The sequence below is a fragment of the Mizuhopecten yessoensis genome, unplaced genomic scaffold, assembly GCF_002113885.1.
Source record: "Mizuhopecten yessoensis strain PY_sf001 unplaced genomic scaffold, ASM211388v2 scaffold10771, whole genome shotgun sequence".
In the NCBI taxonomy this organism is placed as follows: Eukaryota; Metazoa; Mollusca; class Bivalvia; order Pectinida; family Pectinidae; genus Mizuhopecten; species Mizuhopecten yessoensis.
In genome coordinates, this window is record NW_018408713.1 from 1,792,666 (window position 1) to 1,808,514 (window position 15,849).

Below are 15,849 nucleotides of genomic sequence, written 5' to 3' on the forward strand. Positions count from 1 at the left end.
TACCAACCATTAAAATTACTTCAAATGTAATAACCATGCAATATAAAACAAAATTGCACATTGTGTATGAATAACATTATAACAAACAATGTGCTTTACTGTGTCATAGCAAAAATGTCACAATGAACAACAATAACAAAGTTTCACATACTTTACACAAAAATAATAAATTTCTACATAATAGGCAAATAACATACCATGTTGTGATATAAAAAACCACACTATATACAACAATGATAAACTTTTACATTCTGAACAAAACAATACTAAACTTTCACATTATGTACAAATAACATACACTATATTGTGGTATACAAATATCACATTGTAAAAATAACACTGTTGTATGTAATATAAAAAATGAACTTGAAATATGGGCCTATTGGGTATATACATGTAATAACAAATATAGAATATAATCCTGACTATTGCAATGTATAAAATACTTCCCAGGCCAAAATGTCTTTGCTGTTGGGTATTGCACAACCGTAGCCTAGTACAGCCGCATTCCTTACAATCTTTCTTGGTCCAGGTATTCAGATAACATCGCAAGTTCACCCATTCGTCTACCCTGCGACCAGGTTAAAAAGTTATTGACGTATATGTGATCACTAGTACTAGAGGGGATCCTCATCGACGTCAGTGTCGGCTCATCAGTAAAATTGCCAGTAAGCTTAGTAGGGGCCTCAGTAGCCAGCGTCTCTTCAATGTGTGAACGAGTGTCAATTTGTTTGGTCGCATAGTCATGGTCTAGCAGTTGATATTGGACATCGTTGTTGTTATTATTGTCTGTTAATGCGTTTAGTTTACATGTAAAACGGATGATTTTACGTCGGGCTTGCATGTCGGCCATCACTGCCACGACGTTGTTTACATCATTACGACATCATTTATTGCCCACACTTTCGCGATTGGAGATTTTCAATGCCAGGGTCACAACTCTATAGTCGAAACGTTATCCAAACGAAATCTATTCAAGGGAAGATTACAACATTGTCGAAATGGAATCAGGGGCAGGTGACTCTAACACTGAAAAACAACAGTGGAAATCTTTAGTGTTTTGCTCTGGCTGGGACGGGGATCCTTAAGCATAATGCTGTCACAAGCACAGGTACACTTGTAAGGTCACTTTAGAGGTGGTATCAATATCAATGTGACAATAGACTATTGAATTGTCATTATAATCGACTGAAGAATATGAACTGCCAACGGCTGTCAGAAACTGGCATTACCTCACTCACAGAAGTAAAGAGCTATCAGAGTTATCTTTCACAATGTCCACATCAGTTTTACCAAAAATCTCATTTTAGAATTAGGAGAAAATTGAGGAAAATTTGTAGGTGCCCGAGGGTGTATAGAAATTCTACCAGTGAAAGGGCATCCCTGAGGGGAATAACATTCAAACCTCATAATTGCTTCGTTTCCTAAATTGCTTGCATTTGCTTTTTAGGACCAAAGGTCAAGGGTTGAGACTCACTGGTATTCTTAATAGAAAATTTGTTTCTGTGCAATAACTCTGGTTCCTGTTGGCCTATAACTGCAAAATAAATTCTATGATTCCTTATTAAAAGTACTTGTTTTGAATTGCTTTTTATGTTCAAAGGTCAAGATGATTGATTAATAAAGCATTACATTCTGCATGGCAGCACCACTTAAACACTTTGGTATCAGAAATCAATCCACTTCATCCTATGCTTCAACAACAATGAGTATTGCCCTGTGATACCCTATTAAATGTGGACAATGCCCCTTTTTTCAATACACTTTATAGTACTATTGAAAGTTGTGGACTGATGCAACTTGAAACTTGTAACCAGTACCATGCAAAGTGTACTGCAGCCACTTATAGTTCTCCTACAGTGCTACAGAGCAGGATAGCAATGTGAGGTGTCCAACCTTCATGGGGGAAGTATACAGCAAGCTGTGTATTAAAGCCTGCTCTGAAATGGTTTCAATTTACTCGTTAACTCATTCACCCCTGAAATTTCATAATGAACTATTCCAATCTTTGAATTGGAAGAGCTCAAATGTGTCTTCAGGGGTGAATGAGTTAAGTACTAAGGGTGAAAAGGCAAATAATCAAAACTAACCAACATTTTTCAGCATAAAATTGTTAGGCTATTCAGTTTTCTTAGGTGTTTTCAATATTCAATTTGAAAAAATGAGATTATTTTGCAACCATATATATATATATATATGTTTTGCAATATTGCAATATCTATTTTAAACCATGAACAAAGTTATATATAATGTATTGGTCATGTGTAATACATGTGTTACAAAATTGTATGTATTGTATGTATTATGCTTTAATTAGTGCATGCACCAATTTTAAAGCATTAAGTTTTGTTGTATTTTCAGGGAAATCTGAAGCAAAGCCACTTTGTGGTCCTCACAGTGCATGACTTGGGATGCAACCGTAAGTATATCAATCTTCTACACTTTCGCCCGTGATTATCTCCCCTGATGTCGACCCAAAGCCCCCATTTACCTCTGTACGTGCTGTGCTATATAGCTGCACCACCCCGTTTATAGTGATTATCTAAACCCTGACCCCATTGTTGACACCAGGCACTACTTAATTAATTTCTGTGCTATATACAACCATCCTATTGGTTATCTCCCCCTGATTATGACCCCAGGCCAAATGTAATATCTGTACTATCTACAACCATTCAAACTTAATATATCCCCATCATACAGACCCTAGTCTCCACTGTACTTCATCTATGTTTTCACCAACCCAATTTACATTGATTATCCCATCTGATATTGACCCCCACTCAACTTGACATCCCAGTGCTACATACGTCACTTTATTTACTTTGATTCTCTCCCCTTGATATCAACCCAAGGCCCCACATCATCTCAGTGCTAAATGCTTTATCTACCACCATCTGTTGAACATATCTTCATCTAAAAGAAAGAAGTGTAAATATCCTAAAATGTGTAGAACCCTTTTCAGCACTTTATATTGGAATTATTTGAAGCTTGTCAAAGTTTCAAAGCATTAAATAAATGTTCTCATGTGTCACTGAATAAATGTAGCAATTTAACAAGGCGTTAAAATGATAACTTTCAGGATTATGATTTGAAAAAATCCTGATCAATGTTTTCTCTGGGTAATGTTACAATTTTTATACTTCATCTTTAAATTTTGGTCAGTTTTATGTTATAAATTATGAACTTACCTGATTGACAAATAGCCATGGTTTTAACAATTTTGTTACAAATGACATGTGACCTTACTTGCTTGACCAATGGTCTTGGTTGTTACAGACACAATGTGGAAGGGCTTCCTTGCCCACGAATCTATGGAGGAAGTAGTCCGACGTTCAGCCTTCATCCACATCGACGTCCCGGGTCAAGAGGATGATGCGGGCAACCTACCTGAAGAGTGAGTTTGGGTCATGTTAGCGAGAATCCCTGTATTTGTAAAGCACAAACACCAGTTTCAGTGTTGCATTGTCTAATTTGTTGTTGTTTACATGTTGCCTGGTTTTAGTTATTTTTTGGATGACCTCCTCAGTGTGAAATGTCCTATCGTTGTTTCTTTAGCCAGAATAAAAACACGAAAAAATCTAGAATTTTGACAACCGAACCTGTGATGGTTGTGTGCCATGTCCTGATCGGTTTCTTGGGACATGATTCGATTGTTCCAGTGTTATATTTGTATTAAAAATTTGGAAATTAGTGACAATTTGGTGAACTATATGCAGTTTAAAATTAATAACTGAGCTGTTTTTCAAAATATGATGTCATGAACAAGATTGAGTTTTGAGAAAGCAATCTGTTTATTTAAAATATTTGACTGAAGTACAATATTTTCTTTTGAATACTTTCAACTAGAAATTAAATATACCTTAGTCTACATGTTTAACATAGGGAGATTTATACATATATATAACTGTCACCTCACAGGTTGTGTGTGATCTTTCAGAAGTTTATGCAATTTCTGTCGAAGCAAATCCAATTCACAGTCTTGAAGAATGCAAAATTGACATAGTTTCAACTTTGACCTTTAAGGGTGCAAATGTCATTTGGGTTGGTGACAAATTATTAGTTCTATTTAATTAATTTTCACAATGTTTGAAAAAAAAAAAAAAAAGTTTTAACAGATTTAATTACATTAGAATCAGGAATTGTGTTTGTTCTGTTTCAAATATAAACAGGGTCTCATGACCAATTCTAGTTAGTGGTTCATTAGGCTAATGAAACAATATTCCAATGGAGTCAGCTGGAAAAATATATAATTTTATTTTTAAACTTCAGATGCAAGTCAGTTTAAGGTTTTATTATATATATAAGACTATAGAGACAGTCTTCTATCTTGTATAAGACTTTCTATGATGCATCATATTTCTCAAATGAAGTCTCTATGTTGTGCTGAGGAAGATGTACAAAGTTGATTGGCAGCATATAGTCTGTAGGTTAGTTTTGCCCTGAAAATCTCATCACCAATACGACAAGGATCTCTTTTACGGGAACTGTACTTTGATTTTCATGGTGATACCCTGGGCAACTCACTGCCTTGATAAAATCAATATCTGCTGGCCATGATATTGCGGCAACATCTTGGTGATCCAATACACCTGTAATTTTACGACCCATTGCGATACAACAGTATATGAACTTTGTGCAGCCTCCTCCCTCTTGAGACTGTCTGTTTGGCAATATAAAATTTCCAGATATCATCAAAAAGAAACACAAGTTGATTTGTAAAAAATTGCTATAGCCTCAGAGATAAGCAACAGTTTCAGAGTCTGAAACTCTGAATCTAAAAACATCCATAATATTCAAGGTCAAAGGTTATACTCATCTGGTTTAAGACCTTGAACTAATTGCTTAACGGGGCAGTTCTTACATCATTAGTCATACCTATTGTCATTAGAAAAGAAAAAAAATATGAACGTTAAAATAAGCTGTAAGAGGCTTTGAAATCAAACACTACAGGAGCATGTAATTAATTTGAAATGGTTGCCTGTGGTGGTATTCATGTTCCAATGTCATGTGACATGGACCTGAGGCATAGGTAGGAACTACTCAGTTCTTTTCTCTGTGCCCTGATTAACCTGTATTGCATAATAGTTTACCGGTAAGTAGTGATATGATGGCTTCTCTGAATAAAATATTCTTTTCAATAACATTTCCACCTTTTGTACATATATGTACATATATAAATGAACAGTTTTATTCTGTAGATAATTGCTTTGGGTTTTTTTGTAAAAATCTTGGAGGTTCAGCTAGTAAATGTAGATATATATCTTACAAGTAATTTTAAAAAGTCTTTTTGAAATTTTCATAATGTGTTCACAGATAATGGATCTTCTAGTTAGATATGGGGCCATTTTACAATGTCAACACACCGAAACATCTCATCTTGGATGAGGCATCCTGGTGGTCTGATTACTCTGACAACTACAGGTGACTGATTGACCATCAGAGTATACCATAGGTGTCGATTACTTAGCTCTGAAACCTCTAATGAGGCAGATCTCCCTTTCCTTCCACATTTCCAGCGAGGGAGAAAGTGCATGAAACGCGACTGAAACTGCTTTGATCAATTTATCTGTCCCTTTTTATGTATCAAAATAACTCCAAAAAGCATTGATTTGATTCAGACACACCTGTTATGATTATTACACCCACCCTGCACTAACTAGGAGATCATTTGACCACAGGATGCAGATTTTGAATTTGTGTGAGTTTGGACTTGAATGAGGGAGTTTCGAAGGAGATTGGTAAATTTGGGCAAAATGAGGGAGTCTCTCTCCTGATGAGGGAAGTTGGACAGCTATGATATATGTAAAAGATAATAGAACGATTAGAGGTCTTGAGCTGTGTTGGACACCAGCTTAACTAATAGAAAATATCCGGGCAGGTGATCCTATGCCTTTTGACGTCCGATTGAGGACTCCAAACCTTTGCTGTCTTGGTGAAAGACTTCACAAAATTCCACTATTCCAAGCAACTACCAATATGTATTGATGTACCAACCATTATTTGTATGTAATCCCTACTGTTTTCAAAAGTAGTCATTGCATATTAATAATGTATCATAGAAATGTCAAGAAAATGGATTTTTATGAAATTCATGTTCTTTGAAGGTCACAAGAAAAAAGCTTGAACTCCAGTGGCCAAGGATTGTCCTTTAGATGTTAAAGTTAAGAGCAGCTTAAAGCAATGGTGTTTCGTCATGCTAATAGTTTTCCTGAAGTTATTGAAGTCAAATGTGTCACCTGGAGTTGACATGCAGGAGACCACTACAATTACAAATGACCGCATCAGGCCGCATTTGGATTGAAGCACAGCCCTAACCCAGCAATAATAATCCTATATAACACAGCGCTGTCTGTCCTCTAATGTGTAGCTATCTCATGTCCAGTCCACTAAACCGTGTATCAGCAAGGATTTTAACATATCCGATAAGATTTGACCAAAACACTGAATACTGGCAATGCTTCTATTCAGTGAAATAAAATAACATCTATACAGCGAAGGATTTGGCCATTGTCACAGGGAATAGCTTTCTGTTCTTGTGTGCTTCCGTGTCTGACAGTGCGGCTGACAAGTGTGGCTTAGCATCGCCTTATAAGTCTAATGCTGTGTTCATATTCTTTATTTTACGCTGTAGGATGAGAGTCTGCTATGTCAGCTTTCAATAGTATTGATTGCAACCAAGCCTATCTTATAATACAGCCATGTTGTGACACTGCAATCAGGCTATTTTTGGATGCCATAGACACTAGAGTTTCTAATTCTGTAGACATTAAGATGGTTTAAGGTTTTTATGTATGTGCATGAACATCTTCAGGTCTGACGGTATATTCAACATGGGATTTGACACTGATGAGCCTATCAATTGATTTCTGTTCCTCATGGACAGCCGGGGCAGTATAAAGCTGACGTTAATGAAATTTTACGACAAACCAAACTCTTTAATTTTCGGGGCACTTTAAATTTGCATGAGATAATTCCAATATCTTATCCAAGGTTTTAAAATTCACTGGTGTATTTTTTTTAAACACAAACATATATATATATAGGAAAAACTGCATTAAGCCAGATAAAAGATTTGGCTGTCACTCTAAAATAAGCACGGCTTACACGTGTTGTTCCATTAATCCATGGTAGGCCTGTGGTTGTAGGTTGTTAGGCAGCTGTTAGCACNGGCTGTCACTCTAAAATAAGCATGGCTTACACGTGTTGTTCCATTAATCCATGGTAGGCCTGTGGTTGTAGGTTGTTAGGCAGCTGTTAGCACAGATGGTATAATGTACATTTTCTGTGCTAGAATCAATGAAGATTAGAAACATGTGCTTTAAGTGCTCTGATTCTGCTCTACCTTCCTATCATGTGTCCACCCTGTCAACTTTTCCAAACAAAATTGTTGCTTTATGAGAATATATTTGGATGGATCTGCCCAATAAATTAGTATTCTGTATATATGTAAAACATTCTTGTCCTCTGATCATATTATGTCCGAAATTTTACATATCATTTATGACTCATTCAGTCATTGTGATATTTCATTTTGTGCATATGTCCATCTGTCAGTCCATTCATGTGGTATATTGGTGGTTTATTTACTGACCCTATCTCTTCCTGCCAGTATGTTTGTCAATCTGTCCATCTTTCAGTCAATGGTATTGTAGATAAGGATGATTGCAGAAAGTCATTATTTTCCCTTTGTATCTGTCTGTCCATTTGTGGTGCTATTCATGAGTGGCCCAAGCCCATATTACCATCTCTGTCTGTCCTACATTTAGAGCTGTCACGATACATTTTACCCATGATTCAATACGTATCTCGATATTTGTACCACAATTTAATTATTTCGATTTGATACACCTTTATTTTAAAATATAAACAAAATGAGGTTTATAAGCCGTTGATACACGGAAACCCGCAGTGTTTCTACACTTTTGATTTGAAGCTTGCCGGAGCATCACAAATTTCCATTTCCTTAGGGCAGTTCACCATTTTGTTATGAATGCTTTGTGAAAATTGCATCCTTGCAGCCGATTGGTTGAGGGTTTAGAGATCAGCCAATGAAATCGAATATCTCACAGACGTTTCAGCTGAAGCGGCATTACACTAATATTCAGATCGTGACGCATGGAAAATCCGGAAAAATATATCTTGAATCGAATTGAACATAAAAAATTGCGGTACAAGAGCATCGCGGTGAATCGTGACGCCTCTCCATGCATTGGAATTGCTGGTTATACATTGAACATTGGTACTCCCTGTCTGTCCTTCTGTCTGTTATAAACAGTAAACTTGTTTAGGAGTCTGCAGTTTCATTGTGCATGGTTTCGGTTCCTGTTTCTTTCCTTAGATAATTTACAGTCACCTTTATTATTCAGATGTTTGTTTTCCGCCATCTCTACTTCTGCATTGCCTCAAATTCAAATCCAACTGAACACATTTAGCTTATTTAAAACTACCTTGAAGATTCAACTCAAACTGTTATTGTGCATTCAAACATCATGCTTTAATTCCTTCCATGAGCTAAACTAACAAAAGAAAAATTTGCACCTTCCTTTGAAAATTACAATTTGAAAAACATTTTTCTATGATAACACCAGTAAAGTATTTTAATGAACACCATTAATAGTCTGTCGTAGTCCTAACCAAGTCCTTACATAAAGGCAACACTGGGGGGTTTATTTCAGACAGCCAAATGAAATGAGCAAATAAATCCTGAATCAGCATTTCTCTGCTTGTCGCTCTGAAGAAAAGGATTGATCCAAAATATGCAGAAATAGGGGAAAAAAGACGTTTTCCCCAAATAAAATTGTAACACATGGCCTGTCAGCTGGATACTAAATACAGAGTCTAAAGCCCTAGGTATACACTTATACTATTTATAGAAGTAATGGAGTGTCTCCAAAGAACGGAATTAGCAAGAGCATTGCCATTTTTTTGTCATTCATCACTAGGAGCCTCTGATGTCAGGTTGTATTGACTTTTCTCCTTGTAATTTGTGGTTCCGTGGTTCTGTAGTGTTAAGGACACTTCAATTCTCTGTTGTGTTTGCTGTTCTAGGACTGTTTGACAAGTGATTGTTTAAACTGATCCACAATGCTGATGTGCAGGAGGATTTGTTCCCAGTTTCATTTCTAGCTCACCAGTGCCCGAAGGGCAAATGAGCTTATGCTGTGGCATGGTGTCCTTCATTCGTTTGTCATCTCTGCCTTTAAATTTAAACAACTTCTCCAAAGTTAAATTTAAACAACTTCTCCAAAGTTAAATTTAAACAACTTCTGCAAAGTTAAATTTAAACAACTTCTCCAAAGAACTGAAGTGCCTAGAGTTATTACCTGCTATAACCAGGTAGGCAGGTAGCTTCAGGGGATGGAGCCCAACAAACTTTGCAAATAAAAATGACCTTATTTAAGGTCACAGGGGTCAACTATGTCAAAACTTGTTAGCAACTTCTTCTGGAGAACCAAAAGGCCTAGAGTCATGATATTGCTGTCCACTTTGTTTCAAGTAAATGATCTTGACCTACTTTGAAGGTCACCTAGGTCAAGTATGTACCAACATCTTCAATAAATTTCTTCTTAATAAGCAGGAGACCAATGTTATTACATTTGGCCTGTAGCTCTGAACTGAAGCGTAGGATCCAGATGAATGACTTTGGTAATCTTTTAAGATCAGATTGTTACAGTAAGTTGAAGTCTTCCAAAGATTGATAACTTAAAACAAAGAATCATTGTGTTTAAAGTAACAGTTATTCTAGGTTAAATAGATAGATTACATGTACCTTCTTTGAAGGTCGTTGATGCAAAATGAATTACAGGGGGTCCATAAGGCCTCTTTTTTTGGCGGGAGGGGGGGGGGAGGGCTTTGCCATATTTAATATAGATTTATTGTCTCGTGCCTAATAAGGTTATAGAAGGGGTAATGTTCATCAATATCAAGACAAAATTCATCTACGATGAAAGATTTACGAGACTTCTCAAAATGTCAAAAACATCTATTGCAAAGGAAAAGCATGACAAATAGAAAAATCTTGAAGAATTCACTCCTTTTTGAAATACTTTTCAGGGTCTTAAATGCGGTTGAGTGCATGTTATTGACACAACCTGGTCAGATAAAATGGGGTGTTTACACACAATAAAAAAATTGCAATGTGTGCATGCACATGTCAGAACTGAATGAACAATAGGTTTTGCTGAGGGTGGATAATCTGAAGTGACAAGCTGTGCCATCATACACCATTTGTGTATGAAACATCAGTATTTCAGGTCACAGATACAATTCATATAGACATCAACACATTTTGGGCAGTATGTCGTCTCTTTTTTATCTGTTTTCTACTTTTCATTATCTACTTTGTTTAGCAGATTGAAACATAGAAATTTCTATTGTAGTTTAGAGTCTGGACTGAATTTTCTTCATAAAACATTTTGGTGTAATGCTGAATTTCCTGCATTTCCATGAGCAAGAGTTATTACCTTGCCCTGTCTGCAGACACGAGACGGGCATATTCGAGTTTATTTGGCCACGCTGACATAACTGCTCTGGCTTACGACTGAACGCGGATACTTTGTCTGGATCAATAGAACATCTCTGGCAGTTCGGATTCAGTGTGTATCCCAGCTCTATGGCCATTAAGGAACCCAACACTGCCAGAGATATACCATTTTGCTGTAGGAAGGATTTAATTTATAACACACTTAATACATTGAATTATGTCTGATTTTTTTTCTCCAACACCAATTGGAATGGTTGTGAAAACATCTCCCGTATGACTGCTGTGTTATTTCATCACAGAACACAAGTTGCATTACGATCATCAAATTCAGAAGTGGTCGAGATAATTGAGCTCAACGAAACCCTGGAGCTTGTTTCGATCATTATCAGCAAAATTACCAAATAACTTATCTTTGTGCATGATCACTGTCCTCAGTCTTAGAAGTAGATTTGATACATTTAAATGTAAGTTCTAGGTTTCTCCTTTTCCACTACTTTTTAATTAAGCATCCATTACACCTCGTCTTAAATTAGAGTATGAATTAAAAAATTGGAGAAAGCAAATCTGCAGGGAATTATCTCATTGCATTAGATTTACTTCAGTATCCCGTCTTTGTTGGTTGTTAGCTATTCCAGAACCATGTGGTTTGTATGCAGGGATACAACCAGAAGTACTTCAAAATAGGTGAAGTGGAGTAGACCTTTGTCTACTTATGTGTTATTTCATCACATGTATATAGTGTTATTGAATTCGAAAATGTTCAATGCTAAGAATGTTCACCGGGGTATGAGGAAAGAAATTATGCCATACTTTATCTTCAATTAACTTGCTGGTGCAGTATAGTCCTTAGAATTTGAGTAATCTATTACATCACATGACACCATCACTTGACTGTCACATGATTTTATCTTTAAATGTTTCTGTGAATGATGTTCTGTTCTGATTGTTTAAGCTTTTGCTGTGATATGTCATTACGGAAAGAGATGTGGAATATCATGACGTATCAATCGCTTGAATGTCGCAAGAGTTCAAATTTTGAAGAATTTTTTTTCTGGTAATGTTGTTGATCAATCAAATATACTAGAACGTCCCGATCATGCACCCATTGATTTGTCAGAGCAGCTATAGTGCTGCGTGTATTGTAAACTTTTACCTGTCGGAAACAGGTAAATATTGTCCTTGAACTACACCAAAGTATTATTTTGAAGCAGTCCCTATAGTTTATGAATATTTTCATTTATTTCATTACCTTGCATTTGCGTCGATCTTCCAAGTTTGAAATTGCAGTTGGCTGACATGAATATCTTTTGTTTTATTTCATATAACCAAACTTCTGAACAGCAAAGAAATTAATTTGTAATAAAATTATTCTTTAAACAGGTATCCTCGACGGAAAGATTCTGGACTGTCAATTTGGTAAATCTTGATTGATGAGCGTACAGTATGTTTTATACAATCTGTCCATGTAGTGACCGATATCTTGTGTCGATATTGTGCCAACATGCTGTAACATGTATTTTATTATTTACAACTTATACATAAACAGTGAAACCTGCCTTTAACAGACAAATTAGGCGTTGTCAAGTCTCCAGCAAGTGTTACTTATTTACACCTATCAAAACTGTTCATAAGAACACTAGATGGAGCAAGCAACTGTTGGGGTGGAAGATTTCATTACACTTATTTGTTAATATTTACACTTTATTCATATATTTATAGTATTTCAGTAACGTATGAAGACTTCACCAATGGGTGTAACTTATCTGTAGGTTTTGCATCTTTAAAGATAGTGGATAAAAACTAGGTGGAGTGAACTTTCGGGAGGATATTTCCACTTCGTTTAGTATTGTTTTTATATCATTTTGAAACATGAACCTACTTTTAGGCTGTCTGTAGCACTAATTTAAAATCAAACTACATATCAAACTATTCTGCTTTGGTCTTAATGTTATTGTGTTGAAAATGGTAGTTTTAAAAAATATATAATGTACCCACATTAAACTAAAACCAAAAACTGATTTAATTAAGCTACATGCATGATTAAAATATCTAGTTCATGTTTGTAAAATGTAATACATATAGAACTATAAAACATTAGATATTATAGAAAGTGTCATTTACAACATTACAACAATATTTCACTGATGTCTCTCAGCTGTTACGTTCAATTTCTTAGATGCTGTCATTACAACTGATGGTCTATTCAGCAGAGACTAAGATATCCCTAATGGAACTTCTAGATGAAACCTTTCTTTGAAATTGTGTTTCAATTTCAACAGAATGTTTCTTTATAGAGACCTCCAAGTATATGTCTTTATGCAGAAAAATTGGGTGTAGGTAGGGGGCTCACATTGCACAAATGTCCACTTTACAAAGGGGTCCAGTTAAACAGGTTTCACTGTGAAATGGAGATGCGTGCCAATCTGCATGACAGCTGTTCAACTTGCAGAGTCTGTTGGCTATTTTTAGACATGATAACCTTTTAGTGTATTTGATTAGATCGATGACTTGCCTGCTGTCCAATATACTTACCATGCATTATAATATTGAGTATTGTGTCATGATATTCCGTATTGTACTTGATTAATTTGCCTTGTTTATCTGCATCAGAGCGAGCGGCCATCGGTAATGACGGTGTTACTGTTGCTGCTGCGAACGTTGGGTTTCCTATCCTTAGTAATTCTTCATAATGTGCCATTCCTATCCCACCAGACTGTAAATTGAATCAAAACCAATGAGAATCGGGGTTTTTCATTCATTTTTTGTCATATTGTGTAATATCTAAATTATTTTTTAAGCTTTTCAATTCTAAATTCGTTCTAATAAGAGACTTAAGCAATGTGTCATAGCACCATTGTGCTATGGCTCATATATATATATATATATATATATATCAACATTTTCTTGTTCAGAGATATGGAATACCAAATTTCTTTCAAGGTCATTCCATAAGAAAAAAATGTCACAGGTCAAGGTCACTAACACAAGCTGGGCTATGTTTGTCATAATTTAATGAGTAATTTTGCAAGAAATGTATATTATTTCATGTTTGCTTCTTCATATCAACATAGTTCATATCTGACAAAAATTGTGATGAAAAATTACCTGAATATTAAGTTTAACGAAAAGTATAATTTCTAGTTTGATGATAAAAATCACCCGTTTTAAAGATTTGCAGTCTGGTACCTTCTGCTTGCCCTTTGTCAAGTCGTCTCCTTCTTCTGTTGTTAATCGTGGACTGCTCAATATTCTCATAAGTGCATCATATATTTGACATTGTCATTGTCTACTCATAAATATTCATGTCATTCTTATTAATATTCATGACATATACTCATTAATATTTATAACCTCACTGTTATGTAGTTATAGCCTATTATTACATTATGATAATGTCATTCGTGCACACCACAGTATAGTGTTGATGTGTTTTGACGTTCTATATTTATGTACACGTTTTTATATGGTGATCATGTTGCACACCAATGAATGGTCTTAATTTCAGCTCTTAAAAAGATGTTTATGTGTGTACAGGCTGTTTATATACAACTTGCACTGTAACATTAAGGATCCCTGTACCACTGCCAAAAAAATGAACTTTGAATCGGAAAAGTTTTCACTATCATATAACAGTAACTTTTTAGCCCACCATCATCTGATGGTGGGCTAATCAAATCACCCTGCGTCCGGTCCGTGGTCCATAGTCCGTCCATCGTCCACTGTCCGACGCCCGTTGTCTGTCATCCGTCCTTAAACCATTCTTGTTATTGGTATTTCTCAAGAAGTACCAGAGGGATCTTTCTCAAATTTTATATGGAGGTTCCCCTTAATTGGTCCATAGCTGTGCAGGGCAACTTTTGAGACTGATCGGATAAACAACATGGCTGACAGGCAGGCATCTTGGATTTTGATAGTGTAGGTTTGTTAAATTACCGCTATTTCTCCAGAAGAACTAGAGGGATCTTTCTCAAATTTTATATGTAGGTTCCCCTTGGTCCTAGCTGTGCAGGGCAATTTTAGAGACTGATCGGATAAACAATATGGCCGACAGGCAGCCATCTTGGATTTTGATAGTGGAAGTTTGTTATCGCTAATTCTTGGGAAGTACGGGAGGGATCTTTCTCAAATTTTAAATGTAAGTTCCCCTTGCTCCCGGATCGTTGTGCATGTTATATTTTGAGACTGATCATAAAAACAAAATGGATTAAAAGAAGAACTAAACAGATCTTTCTCATATTGCAATGATCGATTCTGTTTCGTTCACATTAAGTACTGTACTAGTAAATATGTGAAATGACACTCTCACTTTGAAGGTTGGCTTTCATACACATCAGTATTAAGTTTAGATCAAAAGTTACCTCAAGGTGCATTTACTGTTAACATGACTCAATCAAACAGATTAGAGGAAAGAAGAGAAAAGATCAAACTGACAAAGAACTAATGAAGATGGTACAAAGGTGGGCGCCAAGATCCCTCTGGGATTTCTTGTTTATAACCTTGCAGAAATTTAACAAAAATAAAATATAGATAAATTAAAAAAAAATCCACAGCAGTGTTCTAAAATTAAAAATGTAACTTTTACCCAGGGTCAGACCGGTATTTGAACCCTGAATCTCTGATTACATTATACGAAGGCTTTATAACTTACACAGCTGCGGTATGACCCGGGCCCTGTCCCACTACAGTTATATCCAAAATCAAAATTAAGGGGACATTATGGTATGTTTAAAAACTACAGTGGAACTCTCTAGTGTTTTGCCTGCAGTGGAACAAGGATCCTTAATAATCTGTAAATTTCACATGACAGCAAACACTTAGAGTAAAGTAGTACTATACTTAACCAACACCATCTTATCACAACTTTAACACTCAGCACAAAGTCCTACTTTTTTCAAACCTCAAACCTCATATATTTTGTTGAGATTTTTACTTTCTTGTATTATGAATATAAGCCCAGATGGACTAGTAAATCTAAACTTTTGTTTATTGAACAACATTTATGGGTCTTGATGTGGCAGGAAACTGGAGTACTCAGAGGAAACCTAAATGTTTTCATGTTCAATTGGGAAATCAGACCCTGGCTGTCTTGGTAAAAGGCGAGAGAGCTATCCTCTGCACCAGCCAACCACCAAAGTACTTCGCATAACATTAAATCAATACGTTTTACAATAGAAATATATGTTTTATATAACTTTAATGTAGAATCTTTTAAACACAGGGGTGGTCTAATTACTGAACAGACTAATTATTAGTAAATATGTTCACTAATTACCATGCATATCTTAGCTGTGACAATTGACCTTAAGTGACCTTGCTAAAGGCGTATATATATATATATAACCAGTAATGTGTAGCCTGTAATT

General features: G+C 35.8%; 1 protein-coding gene and 1 long non-coding RNA gene across 4 annotated transcripts in view; one reads left to right on the forward strand and one right to left on the reverse strand.

The window, feature by feature from the left end:
• LOC110462282 (uncharacterized protein ZK1073.1-like) overlaps positions 1–15,849 on the forward strand; it is an 83,431-nt gene that overhangs the window by 13,313 nt on the left and 54,269 nt on the right. For 2 of the 3 annotated variants that reach the window (XM_021516193.1, XM_021516194.1), the window contains exons 4-6: positions 2,362–2,419; positions 3,280–3,397; positions 11,867–11,902. In XM_021516193.1, the coding sequence (XP_021371868.1) occupies positions 2,362–2,419; positions 3,280–3,397; positions 11,867–11,902 (212 nt within the window). The remainder of the gene's footprint in view (positions 1–2,361; positions 2,420–3,279; positions 3,398–11,866; positions 11,903–15,849) is intronic. The other variant, XM_021516195.1, reaches the window with a different exon arrangement.
• LOC110462284 lies at positions 12,492–14,367 on the reverse strand. Its single transcript, XR_002464258.1, has 2 exons — positions 13,673–14,367; positions 12,492–13,199 (listed from the first exon to the last, which is right to left on the reverse strand). It is a non-coding gene; the product is annotated as an uncharacterized LOC110462284 (long non-coding RNA).